The sequence below is a fragment of the Erpetoichthys calabaricus genome, chromosome 3, assembly GCF_900747795.2.
Source record: "Erpetoichthys calabaricus chromosome 3, fErpCal1.3, whole genome shotgun sequence".
In the NCBI taxonomy this organism is placed as follows: Eukaryota; Metazoa; Chordata; class Cladistia; order Polypteriformes; family Polypteridae; genus Erpetoichthys; species Erpetoichthys calabaricus.
The window spans coordinates 142,745,756-142,771,383 of NC_041396.2; the positions used below are offsets into that span (position 1 = coordinate 142,745,756).

The 25,628-nt window shown below is 38.6% G+C and overlaps 1 protein-coding gene across 1 annotated transcript in view; it reads left to right on the forward strand.

The window, feature by feature from the left end:
- atad2b (ATPase family AAA domain containing 2B) overlaps positions 1–25,628 on the forward strand; it is a 313,933-nt gene that overhangs the window by 68,352 nt on the left and 219,953 nt on the right. Inside the window, exon 3 of the mRNA XM_028798864.2 lies at positions 11,381–11,430. Coding sequence (XP_028654697.2) covers positions 11,381–11,430 — 50 coding nt within the window. The remainder of the gene's footprint in view (positions 1–11,380; positions 11,431–25,628) is intronic.

The following is a 25,628-nucleotide window of genomic DNA, read 5'->3' on the forward strand; positions in this document are numbered from 1 at the left end:
AATGGAAATATGTAATTCTCTCCAGTGTTTTACAGTTAGCTAAATCCCTAGCTACTAAACCATGGCATAGAGTCGGACTATGGAGATAACCCTGAGGTAGGACCTGAAAAGTATACTGTCTATCTTGCCAGGTAAAAGCAAACTGGTCTTGTGACTCAGCTGCTATTGGAATGGAGAAAAAAGCATTTGCCAAATCTATAACAACATGCCAATCCCCTGCTGTTTCCATTATTTGTTCCGTGATGGTGACAATGTCAGGAACAGCAGCAGTGAGTGGTGGGGCTTTTGCATTTAGTGCACGATAGTCCACTGTCATGCGCCAACTCCCATCCTTTTTTTTTACAGGCCACACTGGAGAATTGAATGGGCTTACAGCTGGCCGTATAATACCCACTTTAAGTAGTTCCTGAATCGTTTCTCCAATTTCTTTATGGCCTCCTGGCAGTCTGTACTGTCTACAATTAACTGGGAAATCAGGGGTAGGTATAACCAAAGGTGACCATTTAGCTTCCCCCCTCACTATCTGTTTTACAGGACTAATTTTTAAAGACCGAATTCCAAAACTAAAAGTTCCCCACTCAGTCTTTATAGTTTGCCCTCGTAAAATGTCTATCCCTAAAATATATTCCTCTACAGCACTGATCAAGACAGGAGCTTTAAAAGGAGTACTATTTCCAATAGCAAGCCTCAGCTGTACTATTTTGGCCAGAATTTCACTGCCTCCATAGCCTGTAACAGTTACACATTCACCCTCAAAATTATCTGGGTTGCCATGAATCAAAGTTACTTCTGCTCCTGTATCAATTAAAGCTAAAACACGCTGTACTTGTCCCTTTCTCCAGAAAATTGTCAGAGGTGTATATGGGCGTCGATCCCCCACCATTACTGCCCTTACCTCTGCTGCAGGGGACCCACCTTCCCTTCAATCTCTAGGCTCAGGGGTTTTCCATCCCTTGCCCAGAACTGGAAGCCGTTTCTCCTTTATTTTATTATCTGAACCTTCCTTTACTGGCCACTGCTTTTGTGGTACTTCTAAAGGTGGAGCACTGGGCTTTTCTTCCTGTTGTTCACCTTTCTTCAAAATCTTACCCCACATCTCATAAAGTTCTAAAGTAGGCAAACCATTTATTTCCTGTCTAGAGATCCCTGCATTTATTAAATCATACCACATTTGTTTTCTATCAGGTCTCCAGGGACCCACTTTCTTTTTCAGCTCCCTAATTTTAGTACCACTACTACTTCCATACTCATACTCCTCTATCTGACCTAGTAAAGATACCACTTCCCAGACTGACACCATCTGTTCTCCCCCCAGACTAGTAATCAATACACCCTTCAGAAAAGGGGGTGCTTGTTTGATTAATCTATTCTTCATCCCAGGAGTCATCTGCTGCATATCTGGTCCTTCAAAAGGCTCTGAAATGTCTGCAATTAACTCATATAAAGCTGCCTGAATTCCCATTTCCCTAACAAGCTGCGTAGCTTCCTTAATATCTTTCCAAGACCTGTCCTCTAAAGGTAGATCACTACGATCTTGCCATGCCACACGTATTCCACTAGCAAGCCAGTCTGTGAGAGGTCTCATGTCTTCAGAATCCATCCTTCTAAGCACATTACGCAATTTAGGATTTGTAGTAAGAGCCCCGAGATGCCCCACTTCTCTTTGTCTTAACTGCACAGATTCTCCTCCTTCATCCCATACTCTGAGGAGCCATGTTAGTATGCGCTCTCCTGGTTTCTGTCTATACTGTCTGCCTATATCTAGGAGTTCACCCTGTGTAAAATCTCGCACAGTACGTGATGCTTTTGAATGTCCCCCACTAGTCTGTTGTATTCTTTCTTCTATAACTGGGCGTACTTTCTTTCGTTCTTGATTACACATGGAATTATGTACTGGGGAAAAACTATTCTGTTCCTCAACCGTGCTTAATTCTTTTTCCTCCTGCTCCCATTCCTCTATCCAATCGTCATCAGTATCCTCAATATTCCCATCCCATGTTGCAGGATCCCAAGTTCCTGCAACAAGAGCACGTACTTTAGCTGTAGGAATATTGTTTGGTTTCTTTTTCTGTGTTGTCTTTCTTTTAGCTGTTATTACTCTACATGCCAAACTCTCACATTTCTTTTGCCACACATCACTTGTTTCTGATGCTGTTTTAAGACATTCACGTGTCCATGAATGCTCTAATTCAATCCTATCTAAAACCCTCCTCAATTCTTCTATCTCTGCCTCTAAAGTTTCTAAGGCAGTTAAAAGCATCCAACCTATCAAACCTGTAGGTTTTTGAACGCTTTCTTTTTTATCAGCTAATTTTAAACTAGCTATTGCCTCCGCAATATTTTCCGGAGACGGTTCCGCTGCTACAGCGGGCCACATTACTGGACTAGAAAACTTAGAAAATGCCGTCGCTACAGGCTGCCATCTGCCGGCTGGATGCCAGCCTGTAATTACAGCACTGTCGCCGCCCGAAGACGATCCTTCCTTGACGTTTAGATTAGAAAATTTCCATACAAACGGGGTGCGTGACATGATTACTCCAACTACCCTGCTCAGCAGCGCCAAAATGTGTTATCGTCTATTTACCCTCTTCAATGTCAAGCTCGTTATTGGATTGGTCTACTCCCGCACCCTAAATAATAATACACACATCCATAGATTCACACACACTCGGACCCTAACCACAACAGTGCCCTACAAATGACTCACACACAGTTGGCTAACTTTTAGCACTTAAAAACCACACAAATGCTTTAAGTATAACACAACTTGTCACTCTCTCAGCACATCAAGAGACTTATTTATTTATCGGCACGGACAACGTATGATGTTTTAAATAGACCTCAGACCTAAATGTTACTTTTGATCTCCAAGTTAATATTAAAACATACAAAGACTCAGTATCCTTGACTATAGGCCATTTATCAGCCAAGAATACCTTCTTTCATACTGCCCCCTAACTATCGAGTGGCGCCTCACTCTCAGCCTTAAAACCCCGCAGCACAGAGCTAATGGCAAAATCTCCAGCTACGCCAGGTGCTCTTAGAAATCTACCTTATTACTTCAATCACTCTAGACATTAAGACAAAGCATAGAAAGATGAAAACAAGTTACTATTTATTAAAGAACAATAATAAGTAATAGAAAATAAGATCGATAGTAAAGTCTGGATAAAATAGTCTTAAAAAAAGCTTACTGAAAGGAATCAGTGATGTCAAGGATGAAAGTCCCAGGGCGGCGTTTGATTTAGCAGTCAATGTTCATGAGAATGCAGTTGACTGACGATCGGATGAAAACTGGAACACGTGCCTTTGTTTTGTTCTCTAACGTCACTCTTCCGTCGTCACTGTTTCTCTTCTCCTTCTGCTTCTTCTGATGTTTCTTTCAAAGTGAGGCATATTTATTATAAAGTTTCATGCCATGGTTTCATAGCACATGAATGTTCCAAGCACCTGATTGGCTGGCTGTCAATATGATGGATGAATTTTGCTCAAACTCTTTCCCAGATAATAAAGTTCTTTGATATTGCCTGTTTCCCTTTTCCCAGGCCATAAATCCCAGATGTCCATCCATAAAGTAATCAATAGCCTGGGGTGCATCCTTTCCCAGGTTGTAAAATAATTGAGCCCCAGAATGTCTTCCCTTCAATGTAGGAAACAGCTGTTTGAAAGTGAGGTGTGACAAAACCTGCTTTGATCTGTCTTAGTCCATCTGTTGTCTTGTCTCGAACAAAATATAATGGAAACCAAAATGTACAGATTTTATACACCATAACAAGTAGTAAATGACAAAATGTAGGCATAAACTATATAATGTATGAAGCCTGAAGTCCAAAGATCAAGTAAACACTTTCACAAAAGGTTCAAGGATGATAGAACAGCTTCCGAGGCGTAGCGGTAAGATTTGATGACTTGTAATCAAGAGTCCCCGGTTTGATCCCCACTCACTCCTATATTTGCGGTTTTCAGTAGTGAGCTCCTCTTTTTGTTAATATTATACAGTACACACATACATTTGGTTTGCGTCTGTAACACACGGTGTGCATTTATAGAACTTGTAAAAGTTACCGTTTTTTTTACTTCTCTCTAAATCACGATCACAATACATACTACCGCCCCCCCTACCCAGGGATCTGACGCTGTTATTTTTTATTTGAAACGGAATAACTGGAGATGTGAGTAGTGTTTTGAGACAATGGAACTGGACATTCTCTCATCTGGAGGGATTAAAGCTGACACACAAACGCTGGCGAATCTGCCTTCTTCGTATTTCACCGTCACTTGATTTTTTTTATTCAGTTTTATTGAGTGTTCCTGCTCATGCTGAATTAGTGTGCACCTTATGGTGTATGATGTCAAAAAAAACACAGACGTAGGTATATATGATATTTGGAATTATTCGTTTTATGACCTGTATAGTACATTTCGGAAAACTTTGTGGCACCGACGCAACATTATTCATATTATTCATATTCATTCGCATAACATCTTGCGGTTTGTAGTCAGTGACTGTGTGTTTTTTTTCCCGATCTTGCCAGTCCCCACATGTTGCTGTATGATGTTTCTTTTGTACTCCAGCACATGCAGAGGATAGAATAGTACAGAGCAGTAAGTTCACCGCTATATGCAATCATCAGATTCAAATGTTAACTGTTCACACACACGCAAGGATTGTCTTTCCTACATTTACAACGTGTGTACCTGTTACAATGTACACGCTTCTCTCTATGCTGTGGTTCCTATTACACACCTGAAAGAAAGAGACAATATATGTGAAAACATCATCGCACTAATGCAATATTATTTGAAAATGAACAGCATCAGATCGGGTGTGGATTTATGTTGGCGCTATTACTGTTATAGCGCGTGAGCTTATTCAGTGCTGCAGGATCAACGCACATGTTGATCTTTTTTTTTCTTTCAGTAATAGCGCCAACATAAATCCACACCCGATCTGATGCTGTTCGTTTTCAAATAATATTGCATTAGGGGCTTCTGGGGCTTCCTCCTGAACTGACAGCAGTGGCAAGCAGCAGTTGCCACACACAACATATTAGATATGATATTCCAGCTTTCTGTACATTTAGAATCCTTAGATTTATACGTGATATTATTTTCATGATGAAATGCATCAAAGTATGTATATTACATTTTTCAGATCAGTCATTAACTTCATTTAAGTAATGAATGCTATTAATAATTACACATATGGGGACAGCATGGTGGCAATGGGGGGTAGTGCTGCCTTGCAGTAGGAGTCATATCCTTTGTGTTCCCTGCCTGAATTTTGCATGTTTTCCTGGTGAGGTTCAGCAGTATGCTCTGGTTTCCTTCCAGATACATGCAGGTTTGGGGATTTGGTGATCCTAAAATGATGCTAGTGTATATGTGTGCTTGTATTCGCCTTGTGATGTGCTGATGCCCCATCCAAGGATTGTTTCTGCCTCACACTCGATGCATGCTGGAATGGGTGCATCCCTGGATTGATGGATGTAATCATTAAACATCCATCCTTTTCAGACATAAAGTGGCAAGGTGTCCTCGGAATTTAATGGATGTTTCAGGCAATTCACAACACAGGGAAGCTGAACGTTTTCTCACCATGATGATATCTCGCACTGCCTCCAGTGGAAACTTCCAAAATTAAGTAAAGTACGCGTGCAAGAATAAACCGTATACCACTTGTGTAGCAGTAGCGTTTGTAGGAGCATGTGTCGCATCACTTGAAGTATAAACCCTGCCTAACAGGAACTACCAAGTAGGTACTGAATGATTTGGAAATTGCAAAGTGGGAAGTACTGCTCAGATTAAATAGACTGAAATCCAACAAATCACCAGGACCACATATTTTTCCTTGAGAGCTTAAGGAAGTTAGTAAGTACATACAGTATATAAACCCTTGACTAATATTTTTAGGAAGTGAATGTGCATTGGGGGAAATTCCAGCAGACTGGAAAATGGCAAATATAACACCGCTCTTCAGTCAAAAATTCACCTCAAGGTGTCGGTTGCTCCTAAAAGAAAAAATTAGGAACCAATAGCTTTGATTTAGGAGCCAAATAATCAAATGTGTAAAGTATTGATCTGTCAGTCTCTTAACTCTCTAACCTCCATGTATGTGAGCCTAATTATTTTCCTTCCCCTGTGCAGTGTATCCTTCACTCATGCTTCTATGTCTGTCTTGATGATTTGGGTAACTGAATGACATTATAACTTTCAAACTATGTAGTCATTAAGTCATTAAAACGAACAGCGTCAGATCAGCTGTAAATGTTTGGTATTTGTAAAAGTTATCTTTTTTTTCAGTTTTATTCTCTCAGTCAAGTTGATGGTGTCCCTCGCCCCCCAAACCCCCCCTTCTGATCTGACTCTAACTAACAGCACCAGTATAAATTCACACCCGATCTGACGAGGTTCGTTTTCAAATAATATTGCATTAGTGCGATGATATTTTCTGATTGGTACTATTCAGGTCATAAAATAATTTCTTCAAGATGTCACATATGTTTCTTTCTTTTTTACCCAGTGCTGTGTTGACATCGTGCACCAGAAGGCGTGAGTTTATTCAGTGCAAGAAGGAGCATGCAAGTGGCTGGTTGCTTGCGCTATAACATGCTTGACCTAGCAGCGATCAACTCACATATACAGTTCTGTACAAGGCATGCACGAAGGCCACTGATAAAAGAAGAGTGTTCATGGCTCACCTTGCAGAGAAACTTCATTGTCACTTCTTACAAGAAAAGGCGATGGATAAAACAAAAGAGGATGCAACATCAACAAGCCTCTGTTCCAAGACTGACGCTTCTCCAGCCCCTTCAGTATAATACAGTACAGTAATCCCTCGCTACTTCGCGGTTCACTTTTCGCGGATTCACGACTTCGCGGGTTTTTAAATACAAGTGATTGCCCGCCTATCGCGGAAGTTATGTTCCAGACCCATCAGCAACAGGAGAAAATCCGCGATATAGAAAGACCATATAAATAAACATTTTTATAGTTTAAGCCTTAAAATACTCATCCCACATGCTTTAAACACATGTAAACTTATAAAACACACTTTGTTAACACATATGATATGTGGATGTCGGGCTAAGGATATGAGTAACATCTCACTATTATAAAACATTTTAACTTCACGCAAGACAAGACAGTGAGACAGGAAAATACAAGGCTTTAAAATTATTGACACGCAGAGCGACAAGCAGCACAAAGCCAGCACAAAGTCCACTTCTCCTTAGCATTCATTCAGCTCCCCACCCCCTTGACAATGCAAAGTGGCAGGAGCGTACTGAGCCTCCGGGGAGGGGGGGGGGGGTTGAGCAAACGTGCGTTCAGCCCTCACAAAACCACACACACACTCCTCCTCCTTCCGAACGCGCAGAGCGACAAGCAGGCATTTTGGCAGAAGCAGCACAAAGTCCATTTCTGCTCAGCATGAGTTCAGCTGCCCCCCTTCACAAAGCGAGTGCAGACACATCAACGTCTGATCGCTGCGTGCAATGTGCAGTGTTGGTCTGCAGTGTTGGTCTGCGGTGTTTAAGAATGTAGAAAGTGTTTAAGAGCATAGGAAGTGTTTATAAGAGTGTGGGAAAGGTTAACAAGAGAGTGAGAAAGGTTTATAAGAGTGTGGGAAGGGTTTATAAAGCCTTAAAATATGTATAAATAATAAAATAAATATAGGTCGCTACTTCGCGGATTTTCACCTATCGCGGGGGGCTCTGGAACGTAACCCCCGCGATAGGTGAGGGATGACTGTAGTAACCACAGCACAGAGAGCAGTGTGTACATTGCAACAGGTACACATGTCGTAAATGTACAGTAAAAAGGACGGTCCTTGCATGTGTGTGAACTGTTAACATTTGAATCTGATGATTGCATATAGCATGGAACTGACCTCTCTGTACTATTCTTTTCTCTGCATGTCCTGGAGTACAAAAGAAACAGCACCGTTCACCAAAACGTGGAGACTGTATGGGCAAGATCCCAAAAAAAAAAAAAAAAAAAAAAACACGGTCACTGATTACAAGCAAGGCATGCAAATGAATATGAATAATATGAGTAATGTTACATCAGTGCCACAATGTTTTCCGAAATGTACTATACAGGTCATAAAATTAGTTATTCCAAATATCATATATATATACCTATGTCTCTGTTTTTTTGTCAGTGCAGTTTTGACATCATGGACCCTAAGGTGCATACTAATTCAGGATGAGCAGGAACACTCAATAAAACTGAATAAAAAAAAAATCAAGTGACGGTGAGATACAAATAAGGTAGATTCACCAGAGTTTGTGTGTCAGCTTTTATCCCTCCAGAGCAGAGAAATTCCAGTTCCATTGACTCAAAAACCACTCACATCTACAGTTATTCCCAGTTTCGGATAAAAAGTAACCACGTCAGATCTGGGGCGGGAGGTGGTTGTTTTATCGTGATCGTGACTGAGAGAATAAAAGTGGGGAAAAAAACGCTAACTTTTACAAGTCTTATAAATTTACACTGGCTGTTACAGACCCAACCAACTAAAATTGCCTTAGTGCTAATAAAGGACAAAGAACAGGATCCGAGACGATACAATGTTCCCATCGTTAATTTTGTTTCCAATTTACTTCATTTAAACCTTTCCACTCCGATATTGTTTTTATTTATAAGTGCAACAACTCAAAGACATTTTGGACTTAAATGATGTAACAATTAAAATACAATTTTTGTTTTAATAAATTGATTAATTTTAGTACAAAGATATGTATTTAATTCAATGAAAACTTTACCAGGACGCTCCCACCCTCCATCATTTGTCATTCCTCCAAATATCGGAGGGAATAGAAACTGATTGCCATTCTTGTATTTGCGATTCTTTAGAGAATCGGGGGTTTACTGGTGTCTTAAGACCTAAAGTGTAAACAAAGGTTGGAACAGTGGAGGTATGTTGATTCTCCAACACCAAAGAAGTTCTAGGTTCATTGAAGGTTGTATGCACAATGTTCTATAATCTTAATGATGTAGTCTGTTGTCTGCATTGATTACCTGCTTCAAAAAGCTTTACATAACGAGTTATTATTCTGATTTGCTTTGACATTTGTGGCAGTCATTCCAAGAGAAAAAAAGATAAAGGAAGCTGACATTTTCCCATTCTGCTTCTCCATAATGCCCTTGCTTATATTACTCTTCTAAGCTATGGATTTGAAGAGATGCCACACTTGCCCGATTCTCCAGACATGACCGGATGTGACTTCCAACTCTTTGCCTATTTGAAGAGCTTTGAAGAGCTATATGCTTTGTATGCTGTTAATGAAGGTGTAAAGTCAGCTACAGAAAATTGTTTTATTTGAGTGTTATAGCTAAGCTTGTGAACATTATGGAAAGATTATTAGTGTTTATAAGGGTAATAATGAAAAATGTTTATACAATGTTAATACTTTATTTAGAAAGTTTGCAAATCCATAGGGACCTTTCTACTTGTATTAACAATGATGATAGCTTAAATGAAAATGAAGCTGGGACAATTTATTGTTGGACGCATTTCTCTCTATTATAAACAAAAAAAATCCTGGAGAGAAACAGTAGGGCGTCGAGACGTGATCTTCACGTTAAGATCATGGAAGACAGTTAAAAGACCCGCGAGGACCTTAAACATGAGACATTGTGCCAAGAGATTGACCCAGGACCGTCTCACGATGACGTAGAACATGAGATTCTTGCAAGACATGCCCTACTTACAATCAATATCAAATAAGACAACGGTGCAGCAAAACATTTAGTCTTGTGAAGGATTTGAGGACACACAGATCCAGGGTCTCAGCGCATATAAAGAATATGAGGACAATACGTTATAAATGAAACGTCGACGACTAAGCGAAGAAGAAAGCAGTGTGGAGAAAAGAGATTCAAAAGCGTTGGAGAGAAAAAAGAGCAAAAAAGAAAAAATAATCTAGGTGCAAATTCAGAAAATAAGGAAAGTAATTATCAGCCCGTAACAAGTGGAATTGAAACAAAGCATGTCGGGCTCAGAATTAAAAGACAGAGTAAAAGACAAAGTAGAACTTCATAAACACGTTCACAAACGTTGGTGCTATACACATGCAGAGCAGATTATGAAAGCGGTGTAAATCGAAAGGCTCAAAAAAAAAAAACGTATGCGCGATACAAATGTGGAGAAAATTAAAGAATATGAAAGTAGGAAAATTAGAAAGTATAAAAAAAAATAAAGATCGCAGTAGCACAAACAAACGGAAATTATTACTCGAAAAAGGGAAAATAATCACCATGGACCAGGTGTCATTGAAAAAAAGCAGGACAAAGCAAGGTCAGAAGTAAAAGACAGAGTAGAAAACAAAGTAAAACGTCATAAAAAGGTTACAAAACAAACGGGCTAAACACATGCAGAGCAGGTTAGAGATAATGAAAACTGGAATTCAAAAGATCAAAAAAAAAAACGTAGGCGCGAAACACATGCAGAGCAAGATACAGAATATGAAAGCAGAAAAAAACGACAGTGTCAAAAAAAAGGAAGTAAACATCGCATTAGCGCAAAAAAAGAGAAATTATTACTTGGAGAAATAATTTAAAGGCAAATAGAGATCGAATATATGGACACAGGTGATATGTCAGAAGTATGTAAATATTGTAAGGTTTTGAAGTTTAAGTCAGAGAATTTCAAAAACGTGTTTTACCTCACATGCATTTATTGGTTACTTTGCAAAACAAAAATTATTAACTGCTGATGATGTAGATCGCTTTGTCTCTGCTGAAATTCCAAACAGAGAAATCTATCCTGAATTATGGTACACATGTCTCACTGACCTCATTCAAAAGATTCAGCATAATGGGACTTGAAAGATTCCAAATATTATTTTTACATAAGTTCTGAAATAAAAGTGAAACTAATGAAATAGCAACAATTCAAAGAAAAGAAAAATCTTAAGTGTTTATCCGGAAAACCAAACACGGGTTGGCGAGCGAAGCCCCCTAGTTATAATTTATTGAAAACACTGGTTGGTTGATCTTAGCCTTATCAGTGTATGACTGTACTGCATACTAGGATATTGCATATTTAAGTATCATGCATTTTCTTTCTCCCAATTTGTGCAAGAATTTTACCTATACATCATAAAGGTGTGTATGATAGGTTACTTTCTGACTTTAAATTGGGCAGGTGTAGGTGTGTGATTTTTTTCATTAGTCATCATCTGGCACCGTAACTAGCCTTGTGTTCTGTGTTGCTAGGATAGACCGTGGTCCCTGTAACCCTGAAAATAAATAGATGAATCTACCAGCTGTATGTCTTATGTATGCTATAAATTGAATTGTGTTGTCATGGAAATTTGTACAAAATTATGTATTGTTCCAGATTATACTACTTATCCATTTTTTAAATCTTCAGGTTATCCAGTAGTACCAGTGGCAACCTGCAGAATGGACACAGCAGTTTATGTAAGTATAATGGAAAAATGCATGTTTGTCTCTCAAGTTTCTTTTTCAAAAATGTGCTTTTTTTTTTTTTAAAGAAAGAAATCTATTTTTAATGTCAACCAAATTTTTTTAGATGTTACATAAACTTGGCAAGTGCTTTTCAAGGTAGTCCTTAAAACGAATAATTTTTTTCTGTACTTTTGATGTATAATTTTATTTTCTTTTTATTAACTAAAGTACCTTCTCAAATATTTCACTTTATTTTTCTATACTTTAATCTGTTCGTTTGAAAAAGAATATGGATGATGCACACTGTCTTGGGTAAATACAAAGAATGTAAATATTTCCAAGTGCAGAATTTTCTTTCCTCTCTGAGGTTTGATCATGTATTAATGTATATGGATCCTAGGTTACTTTATTGCAACAGTATTTACTAGGGGCTCCGCCCCCTGCTCGCTTCGCTCGCCAACCCCTGGTGTTGGGTAACCCGAAATACATTGATGTATGTATGAGATATATTGGAGTGTAAAGGTGTAGATGACGAAGAAAGGAAGTAAAGAATCCATAGCATGGCACATTAGAAAGATTTATTGCAATATTTCTTTATACACAACATTTGTAGTAAAGATGGTGTGTTGTCCTTGAATGAGTATTCCTTGGTATGGAGTATCTACAACTTTAACTTTAATGTCAGATGAACGCCGAACTCCCGAGAAGGCTACATAAAGTTGTCCATGTCCAAGTACAGGCTCAGAGAGGTATATGCCAACTCTGTCCATGGTTTGTCCCTGGGATTTGTTGACTGTCATGGCAAATGCAGGTTTAATGGGAAATTGGCGTTGTTTAAGTGTAAAAGGTAATTCCAGGTCAGAACTTGTAAGGTCAACTCTAGGAATCAAAACAGTATTGTTAGAATGTGATCCTGTAAGTACTTTTGTAGACTTAGCTAATGGTGACTGTTTATGACTTCTGCGACGTTTCTCATTATCAGCTCTGTGTATTGCTTATTTTCAGGAAGGGTCATTCGTTGATAGATTGTGACATCTGGATCTAACACATAGATTTGTGCATATTTGTGTTCGTGATTTGGTTCAGGGTGCACTGTTCCAATCCGATGTAATATTTGTCCACATACGCGAAAGCAGTATGGGCCATTGCCAGCTGGTGGCCTGATATTTACCCCGGTAGATGCAAAAGCAAATGAACTATTGTAGGATCCAATGCAGTCCAGAAAGTTTTTACTTTCGGGTACATTGTTAGAAGATTCCGTAGATATTCAGGAAAGTCATCTAAAGGAGGCAGTCCTACCTGACCCTTTTGACAACAACGTGTAAACTCATTAGTTGTATTGCCAGTTGTTTCTTCAGGGAAGTTAAGTGAATGACAATGACAGCAAATGATATTCATTAATCCTAATGAATGTTCATTAATAGTGGACTCATTACAGAGTGCGTTGTCAGCTAATTGGCGGAGTTGTTTAGCGGCTGTTTGTCGTACCTTTCTTTGCCGTTTATCTATCACCTCTGCTGTTTGAGAGGCGCATTGTAGGCGCCTGCGTTCATTAATTGTATTCAGGCGGGCTCGTTTCTGTATGTCCGTCAGTTGAGATGTTTCGTTTTGGAGCCGTGACTCCTTTGGTTGCGTTGTTTGAGAAGCGCGTTGTAGACGCCTGCGTACATTGTTTTTATCCAGGCGAGCTCGTTTTTGTAGCCCCGTTAGTCGAGCTCTTTCTTTTTGGAGCCGTGCCTGCTTTGCTTGCGGCATTTCAGATGCGCGTTGTAGGCGCCTGCGTTCATTGATTTTATCCAGGTGGGCTCGTTTGTGTATCTCCGTCAGTTGTGGTCTTTCGTTTTGAACCCGTGCCTGCTTTGCTTCCGCAGTTTCAGATGCGCGTTGTAGGCGTCTATGTTCATTGTATTTGTCCATGCGGGCTCGTTATTGTAGCTCCGTTAGTCGAGCTGTTTGGTTTTGGAGCCGAGACAGTTTTGCTTCCGCGGTTTCAGACGCGCATTGTAGGCGCCCACGTTTAATGATTTTATCCATGCGGGCTCGTTTTTGTAGCTCCGTTAGTTGAGCTGGATCGTTTTGGAGCCGTGACTCCATTAGTTATCCATTGTCTACCGTTAGTAATATGGATAATCGCACTTATTGTTAATACGGAGCATTTTCTGTGGTTGTACTGTTAATAATGCATCACTGTAATGTGATTCACATATGCTATATGGTTTGGACATGTGAGGATGCCGAACGTCTAATACGGAGAGTTCGTTTATTCTTATTACCCGGATCATGCTGTGTAGTGTGGACGTTTAGTTCAGAAGCGCGTTGTAGGCGCCTGCGCCTTTCATACTTTCTCGCACCTTCCGTACTATCTTTGTGGACCTTTGCGGACTCCGTAGTGTCTTCCGTTTGACTCTGGGGTGCAGTGCAGAATCCTCTTTTCTGTGTGGCGTTAGTTGAGCTCTTTCGTTTCTGAGCCGTGACTCCTTCGTTAGTTGAGCACTTTTGTTATTGAGCCGTGACTCCTTCGTTCGCGGTGGATCAGACATCGCTTGCGGTTTATGAGACGCGCGCTGTAGGCGCCTGCGCACTATGTCTCCTGCGTCCATCGCCGTGTACCTGCGTCCGTGCCATCCGGTTTACCATTCTCGGTTAGTAATATGGATACTAAGAAGATAAAATTAGCCAGGAGTACCTGATATTAAGATATCATGCCATGATTAAAGGAAAAATGTATTTGAAAAGGATTTTAAATATGGGTGGTGGACCTTGTAATATGAGTTGTTTTCATTAGGAACCACCTAATCATGCTTTTAAAATTAAATAAGAGCAGCAGCTCTACTCTTTATTAAAGTACCTCTATTATTCAAGTGAACGACTTTGTGCATATGTTGTTATACAACATAAAATGTGCAACTAGTGATAGTAATGACATCTTTAAAATACTGGTATATCTATCAAATAGTTATCCAACTATTTTTTAAATAAAAGTACCGGCATTCATAAATATCAAAATATAATGCAAGACTTCAATTTTAATGTCTGGCACAGATGTGGATTCCCCCACAGTGTAACAAGATAATCTTGAGGTGATTTCAGCATAGGGTTTATCTTAGCATGTTCAGTTTTCTGTACAGTAACTGAAAAATACTGCTTAAATCCTATAATACTAAATAAAAAAAAATTATTATATATGTACTGTTTAATTAGTGAATTCCAAGATATTCAAATATTAAAAGCTACTTTTCTAACAACATACTTTTAAAATCGGGTTTGACAGTGAACTGCTCTGTTAAGTTTGTAACATTTGCTATTTTAAGATTTTACAGCCGTGCTCATACGTTTAAATACCCTGGCAGACTTTGTGAAATACTGGTCATTGTTTGGAAAATATAAGTAATCGTACAGAAAGATTTCCTTTTAATTAGTGAGTATGCTCAGACGAGGCAATTGACTATCACATATGTAATTGTGTGTGCCCTTTTTAAATCATAATCACTGAAATCACCCAAATGGGCCTAATCAAAGTTTACAAACCCTTGAATGATAGGGGCTGATAATATGCACACAAGTTCACACACACAGGTTTGAATTAAGGGAGAGTGTCCACATCTGTAACTTTTTTGATTGTAATCAGTGTCTGTATCAATTACTCAATTTAAATTCTTGCATAGCTGCACTTTCTGGATACCAAGCCACAGGGAAAGCAAAAGAAGTGTCAAAGGACCAGAGAGAAAAGGTTCGGAGATTGGAAAATGAGTAGTAGTGAAACTCTGATTTAAAAAAAAAAAAAAATGTGGAACGTTGGCAGTTCTGTTGTTACCAGGCCATGACCAGGTAGACCAACCAAGATTTCAGCCACAACAGCCAGGATCATTTGTTAAGCTTCATTTGTTAAGAAAAACCCACAAACCACTTCAGCTGAGATACAGGTTTCTCTGCAAACAAGTAGTGTTGCTGTTTCAAGATGCACAATAAGGAGGTACTTTAACAAAAATGGGCTGCACAGTCAATTTGAAAGAAAAAAGTAATCCCTGTGCCAATGCCACAAAACAGCCCACTTACAATATGCCAAACAGTATCTAAACAAGCCTCAAAAATTCTGGAGCAAAGTCCTTTGGAGTGATGAGACCAAAATTGAACTTTATGGTCTGTAAACACTATGCTTGTAGAGAATACAACAAGGCAAAATGATGAAAGTACACCATCCCTACAATGAAACATGGAGGTGGATCTCATGTTCGGGTGGTGTGTGAGCTACAGAAGCACAGGTAACTTAGTGAAAATTGATGGCAGTATGAATGCAGAATGTTACCGGAAAATATTGGAGGAGAACTTGCATTCATCAGTGTGGAAGCTGCACATGGGAATCACTTAAATCTTCCAAAATGAGAGTGATCCAGAACACAAGTCCAAGTTAACCCTTTGGCGGCAGTAAAAATTGAAGGTGCTGCTGTGGCCATCATAGTCTTCTGATCTCAATTTCATCGAGCCACTTTGCAGATCATGCAAGGCAGCCCAAGAACGTACAGGACCTGAAGGCTGTTTGCCAAGAAGAATGTGTACCTCTACCACCTGGGAAAATCAAGGGCCTCATCCACAACTATCACAAAAGATAACATGTCACCATTGATGCTAAAGGCGGCAACAAATGGTAGTAAAAACTAAGGGTGTGCAAACTTTTGAACAGGGACCGTCACATTTTTACTTATTACTATGTTTTGTTTAATGCTTGTGCTATTCTGTGATGCCATATAGTTTAACTTATAAAAGTAATAAAATGTATTTTGCCTTACCATAATAATAATAATTAATAACTCGGTCATCCTTTTTGTTTTTTTAAAGTACTAGGGAGCTTTGACACCCCCCCCCCCCCCCCTCGCCAAGCGCTATGCGCCATTGTGAAGAGAGGTGCTGAATGCACCCCCAAGGAAACATGGCAGCTCCTCCGAAACCCCTCTTAAACGGTGATAGAATGGGAAACAAATTTTTTTTTTTTTTTTTTTTTAAACCTCCTCTTTGCTCAATCAGCTGCTGGCTTGCTGTTGTGCTGTGTGATCTGCACTTCCCTCACCTACCCCTTCCCCTTTTATTTTGTGTGTTACAGGACATGGTATGGATGATGCCTGCATCACCCGGGCCATTTCTCTGTTTACATTTTCTTAATTGCACAGCTGTGAGTCTTTTGTTATGCAGGAAAAGAACATTATTTTATTCAAGGATCATAATTACTTAATATATGCCGATAAATTATTTGTGAGCCATTTCACATGTACACCTACAGCCGTATGTTAATAAAAGTGCCTGTGTGACATTTGAAATGTGGCTTTGACTCAGAATTGTCTTTTTGTTATTACTTTATGGGAAGGAAAAATATCGAGATATATATCGTATATCGCCATTCAGCTAAAAATATCGAGAGATGATTTTTGGTCCATATCGCCCAGCCCTACATCACATCATCTGACTTTTAATATGCATCATATGCCTAGGCTTAAAGCAACATTTAGTTAACCCTTTAGTTACATTTAATTCTTATGTTTAACAATGCATTGTTATAACTTCATATAATTATATAATTGTAAAATTTTGTCATGTATCGATTAAAAATAGTTGAATTAAAATTCTATATATTTTCCTTCAGTTGGGGCTTCTTAAAGTCCCACTAAAACTACAAGGTCTAGTCTCCTACTTTAGCTCTATTTCTAATGTGTACTGTCTCCCCTTTGGGGCTAAAAAAAAAAAAGATCCCTGGCTAACTAAATTTGAGGAATAACAGAAATCAGCGTGACTCATTAATGTCTAAGAAAATCACTTAAATCAAAAACAGTAAATATGAAAATTCAAAGTCAAAAAATAAACTTGTAGTCATTTTTTCCTTTGTCTGAGTATGTTGGCATTACATGCCTTCCCATGTAAATCTCAGATTCTTGTACCATGACCTCATAACGTCTAAGTATGATGATACATTATTGTCAACAACTGTTTGATCAAAGTCATAGTGTCTCTGTGTGTTAAAACAGCTATTCAGTTTCCTTCATATCCAACCAACATTAGCTATTCTTTTCTCTTGGTAGAGTAATATATATTGCTCTACTTTCCCCTGTTGTAGGAATGCCTAATCTCACAGACTTACCACTGTTTATAAGGTATTATTGTATATAACTTATCCCCACCTTCCCTTCTATATCTATAACCTCAGGCAATTAGATGTAGTAAAAAGACAAGCAGAAGTTAAGTTGCACATAAAATAATGTATTATTGATAGTATCCTAAATAATAACAAAATGCAAAGTACATTTGAATATTGGCAACCATACAACCTGATTAAATGGTGATATGTAGTTCAGGCGGCACACAGACTTGTAGTTACTTAAATGTCTCTAGTTAAGGTATCATTGGTGCTCAGCTTTCAGCCACATGTCTGTTCAAAATGGCTGGTAAACTGTGCTCGTCATTGTGTTGTCTTCATCATCACAGGTTAGCAAGAGAGAGATTCTTCATCATATGTTGGTTGGTAAGAGAGAGATACTTCTACATCATCACAGGTTAGCAAGAGAGAGATTGTGAGGTTAAACACATACATTTATAAATGTTCTGTCCAACCCCTATAGCCAATAGGACATCATGGTACTTAAAGGCCTCTGAGACAAGCCAATTCCAAACAGCCATACCTCAGACCAATGGGGGAATAGAAGATCTTAACACCTGCCCCCAAACTATATGTTACAGTACACCATAGCCTACTTGCGGGTGGGGGGGGGGTGGGGCGAGGGTAGAAATGACTTTAGCAATAAACATTCAGCAAACTGGGTTAAGACACATCCCCCAAATCCCCAAATAAGGGGGGGGGGGGGGGTGATTTAAACACTAAATTACATTGCTTTGCCTAAGTTACAAATAAAGACATACAAAATATGTCTTTATCAAGTTATATGTAAAATCTCACATCACAACAGCTATGTTATCATAAAAATGTATTTAGCCTTGTGTTTTCATTTATGATCAGATCATTTAATAGTATTATTGGTGGTGGCACAGACAGCATGAGTATTTACTTTAACCTACAGACATTTTGAAGTTTAATTTGTGCCAATGATGTGTACAACAATAGCCAGAAATAGAATCCCCATACAAACAACCATGCTGTTATCCAGACAGTTGCCCTGATTACATCCAGCTATGGTCTTAAATTAGGTTATTCCATTAAAAGCAATCAGCTTTCTTGCTGAAAGAAGGTGTAAATTCTCCCTTTCGGAAGATGTTAGCACTTCTCTTTTTAATGCAAGGCACTTGCTCATGTCAAGGCCTCATTTAAAGTGCAAGAGTTGTACCCAAGATTCTTATTGATGTTGAAATCTTCTGCCTCCAACTGGGATTCTTCAGCTTGTATCTGGGCTTTCCTATTCACAAACTGCACATGTACCAACTCTTTGCATAAGGCACTCCATCTCTGTTGTGCCAAATTATTACTTTGTTTTGCTATCTTCTATATTATTTAGGCTCATTACTTAGGTGGTGTATTGCCACCAACTATTTTTGTCCAGATGGTGCGAAGTACCCTATTTCCTGAAAACACTTATCATTGTCCCATAAACTTCTTTTCCCTTATAACTTGTTCTGTAGTACAAGGTTTGTACTATACCCTGTATCTAATTTAGCATGTTTAATCCTAACACCTAGTATCATACAATCTGTGTCCTAATATTGTATCCTAAGCTTTAGAATTTAAGAAGTGTCTGGAATGTTTCATTAGAGTTTCAAATTATAGGAAATAAAAGTAAACCTTCTATCAGCTATGTAGTCACTCAAACAATAACATTCTATTCAGTATCACATTTAAAGTATACAAGTTATTTATTTAACACAAGAAGTGGATGGGAAAAAGAAATCAACATCATATTGTATCAAATGCATTATAATTCAAAATCTGTTTGTATTTAAAATGCTCTCAGGATAATTAGTGCTGCACACCTTGCATACAGTACTTTAAAGAAAATATTCTGATATATAAAATTTAGCTGTGCTTAATACAGATTTCTTTTACCCATAACCTCCTGTTAAGGGTAGTTGTTCATACACACTTTTTAGTTGATATCCTCCCAAGATGTGTCTTAGTCTTTTCCAGAATGTTGATTGTCCAGAAAAAACACAGTCTACCTTTTTGTTAGTTAACCCCCCTTTTTACTTTCTTGTATACAATTAAAGAGTATGAAATGATTAAACAGACACAGAAAGAGGTTTGGGGCCATCCACCCATATACTTGAATCAGGCTGCCAAAATGAAAGATTGGTTCCAAATGACATGTCTCAACAGGCTTAAATGCAACAATAGAACGATAACAATAGGCAGGGGAAGTGACGTCATCGGGCTTGGAGCCAGAAGTGACATCATCAAGTCCAGGCAAAATTTCCCATGTTTAGTCTGCCGATGATAAAGTGGAAAGATTAGTGCACTCTGCCACCCCCTGGTCTGGCACGGAATTATCCCTTTGTGAGCCCTTCAGCTGCCTCCCATGTGCATGTGTGTGACACGAGATTTTGATGAATCTCAATGTTTTAGACCTCCCCGAGTCAGAAAATACCATTTTTGGAAGTGTGTGTGTGTAAACGTGATAACTTGAGTATGCTTTCACCAAGTTTTGCCTATAACTATTAGGTACAAAACGTAGATTTCTATCAACTTTTGAGCTATATCCACTAACTGGAAGTAGTACTTTACCTGAAATGTTTCCCCAAAAATATAAAAAATGTGATAATTTCACATCATATTATGGTAAAGCATCTCATTCTAAGCATTTTTGTTATCTCTTTGCATTTTTTTGAAAAGTGACTGGTTTTCAACATAATTGCAGTTTTCCGTTTGATATTCAAACGGTAATATATACATAATTGAGAAAGTTTTTGCTTTATTATTTTGCGTACAAGTATTACATTACACAAGTCTTAATGAAAGTGGTAATTTACCTGAATTGTTTGCCAAAATAAAATGATCATAGCACATTTTTCATTCATGCAGTTACTGAGTCAGATTTATTCAACTTTTATAATAATTGTTCAATATATTATTTATTTGATGTGTTGTTGATTTTTCTTTAATATACATAATATAAAAATATAATTATTGTCTTGCGGTTTACTCCTCAAATACTCATCCCCATATCAGAGTATACGAGAAAGTCTAGGGGAGACCACTCTTGGTGTTGTTTTTTTTGTACAGCTTATCTACCTTTTTAAAATTACTAAAAAACTTCCATCCATTTGAGTATAACTAGTACTCAAAAGAAAAGAGCACACACACATTTATACTAAATCTGGACACCATGTATTGGACCTAAGCATATTCATTTTAAGTTTGAATTTAAAACAAAAAATATTTTGTACACCTTTAGTCATTCCTTCATCATTTCAAACAACACCACATACAGTTAAAATTCCGTTACAATGAGTAGCTTTACAACGAAATTTTTATTACAACGAAGTATTTTTATGGTCCCGACAGTTTCCCCATATGACACAAGTCTATAGAAATCTCGTTACTACGAAGTACATTCAGCAGATACTTTCATTACAACGAAGTGATCTTGAAATGCTTGAATGAATTGTCCAGCAGTTAGTTATGTGGTCGCAGCTCAGTTGTGCACAACGATCCCCAAACAGAAACATTGTTAAAAAAAAAAAAAAAAATTCTTTCTCTGGATTTTCCTTGTACTGTTTTTGTTTTGCTGTTTTTATTTTCAGTGGATTTCAGTGATACCTTTTGCTTATTGCTCGTCAACATTTGAAAAACATCCACTGGAATGTAACACATTGTCACCCTCCTATAGAAACTGCAGACACGACAACCGTTCATATTAGAAAAAAAAAGTTTAAAATTTTGCAGCTCTTGATTGTGGCAAAAAGAAAAAAGATGTTGCCAGTGACTTCGGAATTTCGCCATCGACATTGTCAACTTTCTTGAAAGACCAAGCAAAAAAAGAAGAAAAATCTTGGGTTGCAAACGCATGCGAACTGCTGCATTTCAAGACGCCGAAAAAGCTGTTTTTATGTGGTTCAGTGATGCTCATTCAAGAAACATTCCTATTAATGTGGCACTCGTTCAAGAAAATGTGAGGTTTCTAAACTCTCTTGGGACATCCCCCAACTGGCTAACACTCCAAAGAGCATCCCGAAGTGCGATCACTGCATCTGTGGAAGACTGTTTATCTGTTGCAAGGGCAACAGCAGGCTCACAGCTCTGATGAGGCTAGGCACTGAAGCAAACAGAAAAGATCTTGATGGGTGATGCAAGGAACATTGTAAATGGACGGAACAGGATTACTTGGCCGCTAACCTGGTCACGACCCTGCCTGACTGCTGTCTGTGTATAGCAGAGTGGCAGATCACTCTACTATAAATAACCGTGCTGTTCCATTTCAAGCTGAATAAAGCTGGTTTTGCTAAAGTACTGAGACTCAGCCTTGTGTTTTGGGGGTGCAAGACAGGGACTTGTAGCACACCCACAATGTTTTATGATTCGCTTCTGTGGCGCTTCACTGCAGCGCTGTGAGCCTGCTGTTGCCCTGCCCTGGCAAAGGACAAACAATCTTCCACAGACGCAGCAATTGCGCTCCGGGACGCACTTCACCGTGGTGTTCCCGTTGGGTGGGGGGGGATCCCAAATGAGTTCAGAAACCTCATAATATGAAGAAGAAGAAAAGGATGATTCGGCTTCTGATTAATAACTGTGCTGCCCACAACATGCTTCCGCATTTAAATAATGTTCGCATTGAATTCCATTGGGTTTGGACATCATTCGCACCCATTATCGCAAGGAAATGCTGAGAACAATTCTTGTCAGCATAACTTGTAGCCAGGAGAAGATTTAAATTAATGCGAAAGAAGCTTTTGAAATGATTGCAAATGCCTGGATGCAAGTTAAAAAAAGCACTATAGTGATAAAGAATCTCATTACAACAAAATATTTTTTAGTTCCCTGGCAGTTCATTGTAATGGAATTTTACATGTATTTTCACACATTGTCTTTAACCAAGCATATAACCAAACTCACTTAAATTCTTTTAAATATACCGTAGATACTCGCGTATAAGTCGAAAAATTTATGCCTTAAAATTCATTCAAAAACACAAGAGTCAACTTATCCACGGGACAACACTAATTTCATTAAATAATTCTTTAAACTGTTGGCACCCTGCCCACGATTGGTTCCTGCCTTGTGCCCTGTGTTGGCTGGGATTGGCTTCAGCAGACCCCCCATGACCCTGTGTTCGGATTCAGCGGGTTGGAAAATGGATGGATGGATGGATGGAATTCTTTAAACTGTGAAATACCGAACTTGAATTTGAGCATTAGCTTTTGCAGGTTTTGGATAACAAACATACCATTAGCTGCCAGTAGATGGCGGTAACCGGAAACATACACTCAACATTCATTTGACGCAACGTTTTGCAGCTCTTTATTAAATTTGCATTGAATTGTTTCTGGAAGAAGCTTGAAGAGCCCACATGCTCTGCATTATTAGCCTACGTATATTTAATTGCAGTTTATTAGTAAAATAGATCAATATATTAAGTTAAACTTCTTACCGGTACGATCATGAATTCTGAAAAGAAGACGAGCATCGTATCCCGCATTGTTCAAACTGAAAGTTATTCAGTGTGCTGAGGAAACCAATAATTGAGTGGCTGGCAGAGAGTTTTGCGTTAGCGAAAAATTTGTAAGAGATTGGATAAAAAATAAGTCTTCTCTACAAGCAATGCCAAAGTCTAAGAAAGCATTGCATTTTGGACTTTCGCCTTTCAGTGGACTGGAAAAGGACTTGAATGACTGGATTGTGGAATGCAGGCAAAATGGATACATTGTGACTCGTTCAAGCATTCGGTTACGGGCACTTCAATTGGCAAAAGAAGGAAAGTATTTAACGATTGATGGTAAGCCTTTGTTGAAATTTCAAGCATCGCCTGGCTGGTGTACATGGTTTATGAACAGATATGGGCTGTGCCTTCGTCCGCGAACAAAAATCGCGCAGAAGCTGCCGAAAGATCTAGAAGAAAAGGGCAGTTCCTTTCATAAATTTATTATCAAGCAAAGACAAAGGCATGACTTTGATCTCGGTAACATTGGTAACATGGATGAAACGCCAATGACATTTGATATGCCGGGGAATCGAACTGTAGCAGGTATGGGTGAGAAGACCATACTTATTAAGTCAACGGGCCATGAAAAAACCCATTTCACCGTTGTCCTCTCTTGCTTGGCAGATGGTACAAAGCTACGCCCAACGATAATATTCAAGAGGAAGTCGTTCCCAAAGAACATAAAATTTCCTGCAGGCATTACTGTTCGTGTACACCCCAAAGGCTGGATGGATGAGGCTGTAACAAAATTGTGGCTTCAAGATGTGTGGGCTAGGCGATCAGGAGCAGGGCAAAGTAAATGCCCGTCACTTTTGGTGTGGGACATGTTCCGCGCTCATACATCAGAGGATATGAAGTATGAAGCCAGGAAAATGGCTACTACATTAGCTGTTATTCCCGGCGGATTGACATCGATGCTCCAGCCATTAGATGTTTGTTTGAACAAGCCATTCAAGGACAGAGTACGCAGCATGTGGCAGCAGTGGATGTGTTCTGGAGAAGTAAAATTAACAAAAGGAGGGAATTTGAAGAAACCAGACATTGATTTAGTAGCTAAATGGATAAAGGAAGCTTGAGACTCAATTCCACCAGAATTGATCAAAAGGTCGTTCTTGAAATGCGGCATCAGTAATGCTATGGATGGATCAGAAGATGATGCCATCTATGAAGACAAAGAATCAGCAGCAGATGATTCAACAGATGGCTACAGCGAAGAGGATGATGTTTATGGCTGACGATGTCACGGAAGAAGACTTTCACGTTTTATTTGGACATTCTGATGACGAAGAATCAGACTTTGAAGGATTTGAAGAAGACACTTAGGGCCACTTTATTATATGCGAGGGACTTGAATACGAATTTATTTGAAATATTCAAACTAAGTAAATAAAAATGTTTTTGGAGTTTTAATTTTGGCTTTCTAAAATTCTTCAAAGATTAAAATGTTGAAAGTCTGGGGCCAGGTACATTGGGTATAATTATGAAATTCAAAGAATTTGATAGGCTGTCAAGTTTTACCCTCGACTTATACGCAGGTCATAACAAATTTCATAATTTTCGGCTTAAACAATACACTCGACTTATCTGCGAGGTCGACTAATAGGCGAGTATCTACGGTACTTAAGCCACAGAACTCTTTCACATTGCACAAAATACCCAAACTTACATAAACAGTCTTTAACACATTAAACTTAAGTTTTATTAAAAGCATTTACATGCTCTTTTCCTCTCATGCTTACATTTATTTCACTCCACACCCACCCTTACTTAAATTACCTAACAAATTTAAAACAATATCAGCCAGCCAAGCAAGTAAATATCAATGACATGTATGCACCTTCACATTTAGAACCTATTTAAGAAGTCAACTGACACGCACACACAAATACCTGCAGTATTTTATTCTTCAAAGAAATTGTCTGCTTTGTGTTTTGTAAGTATCCAAAGAACATTTTTCCTCAAGACTCGGTCAGGGTCTAAAGGAAAGATGTTATATATATTTATAAGCATTTATTATAAGCAAAGCAGAGTATTTGTCATTTCACCAAATATTACACACATTCAAAATTCATTTTAACCCAAAATGACTCAGAGCTCTGGAAGTTTCTATCAGATTTTCTCAAAATATGTGTGCACAATACATTTCAGACAAAGAAGTCCCAATCACACTTAATTACTTAGCCATAGAACAACATGTTCAAACACACAGAGCATTCCTTTAAGACGTTATTACATGTTAGGAGAAAATGTTGCAAGTGATTATCTTATAATAACTAAAATATCATTTTTCTCCTTTTCTTTTTCATACATCCTCTCGATCTGTCTTACTCACAACTCCCAGTCTCTCGCTTGCGCTCTTTCGTCACTTGTGGAACTTCACAGCGCATTTTGTTCTTTTAAGTATTGTAACCGATCACCTCATTACAGTCTGTTAATGGTATCTTCGATTTTGTCGTGCTTCCTACTTCACCGTCAGTCCACTTCCTCCCACATTTTGAACACTAACTGTCATCATTGGTAACACCACAACATCTTTGCTTCCTGAACCTTCTTTCAGTCACCGGCCATTACTCTGTTTATACC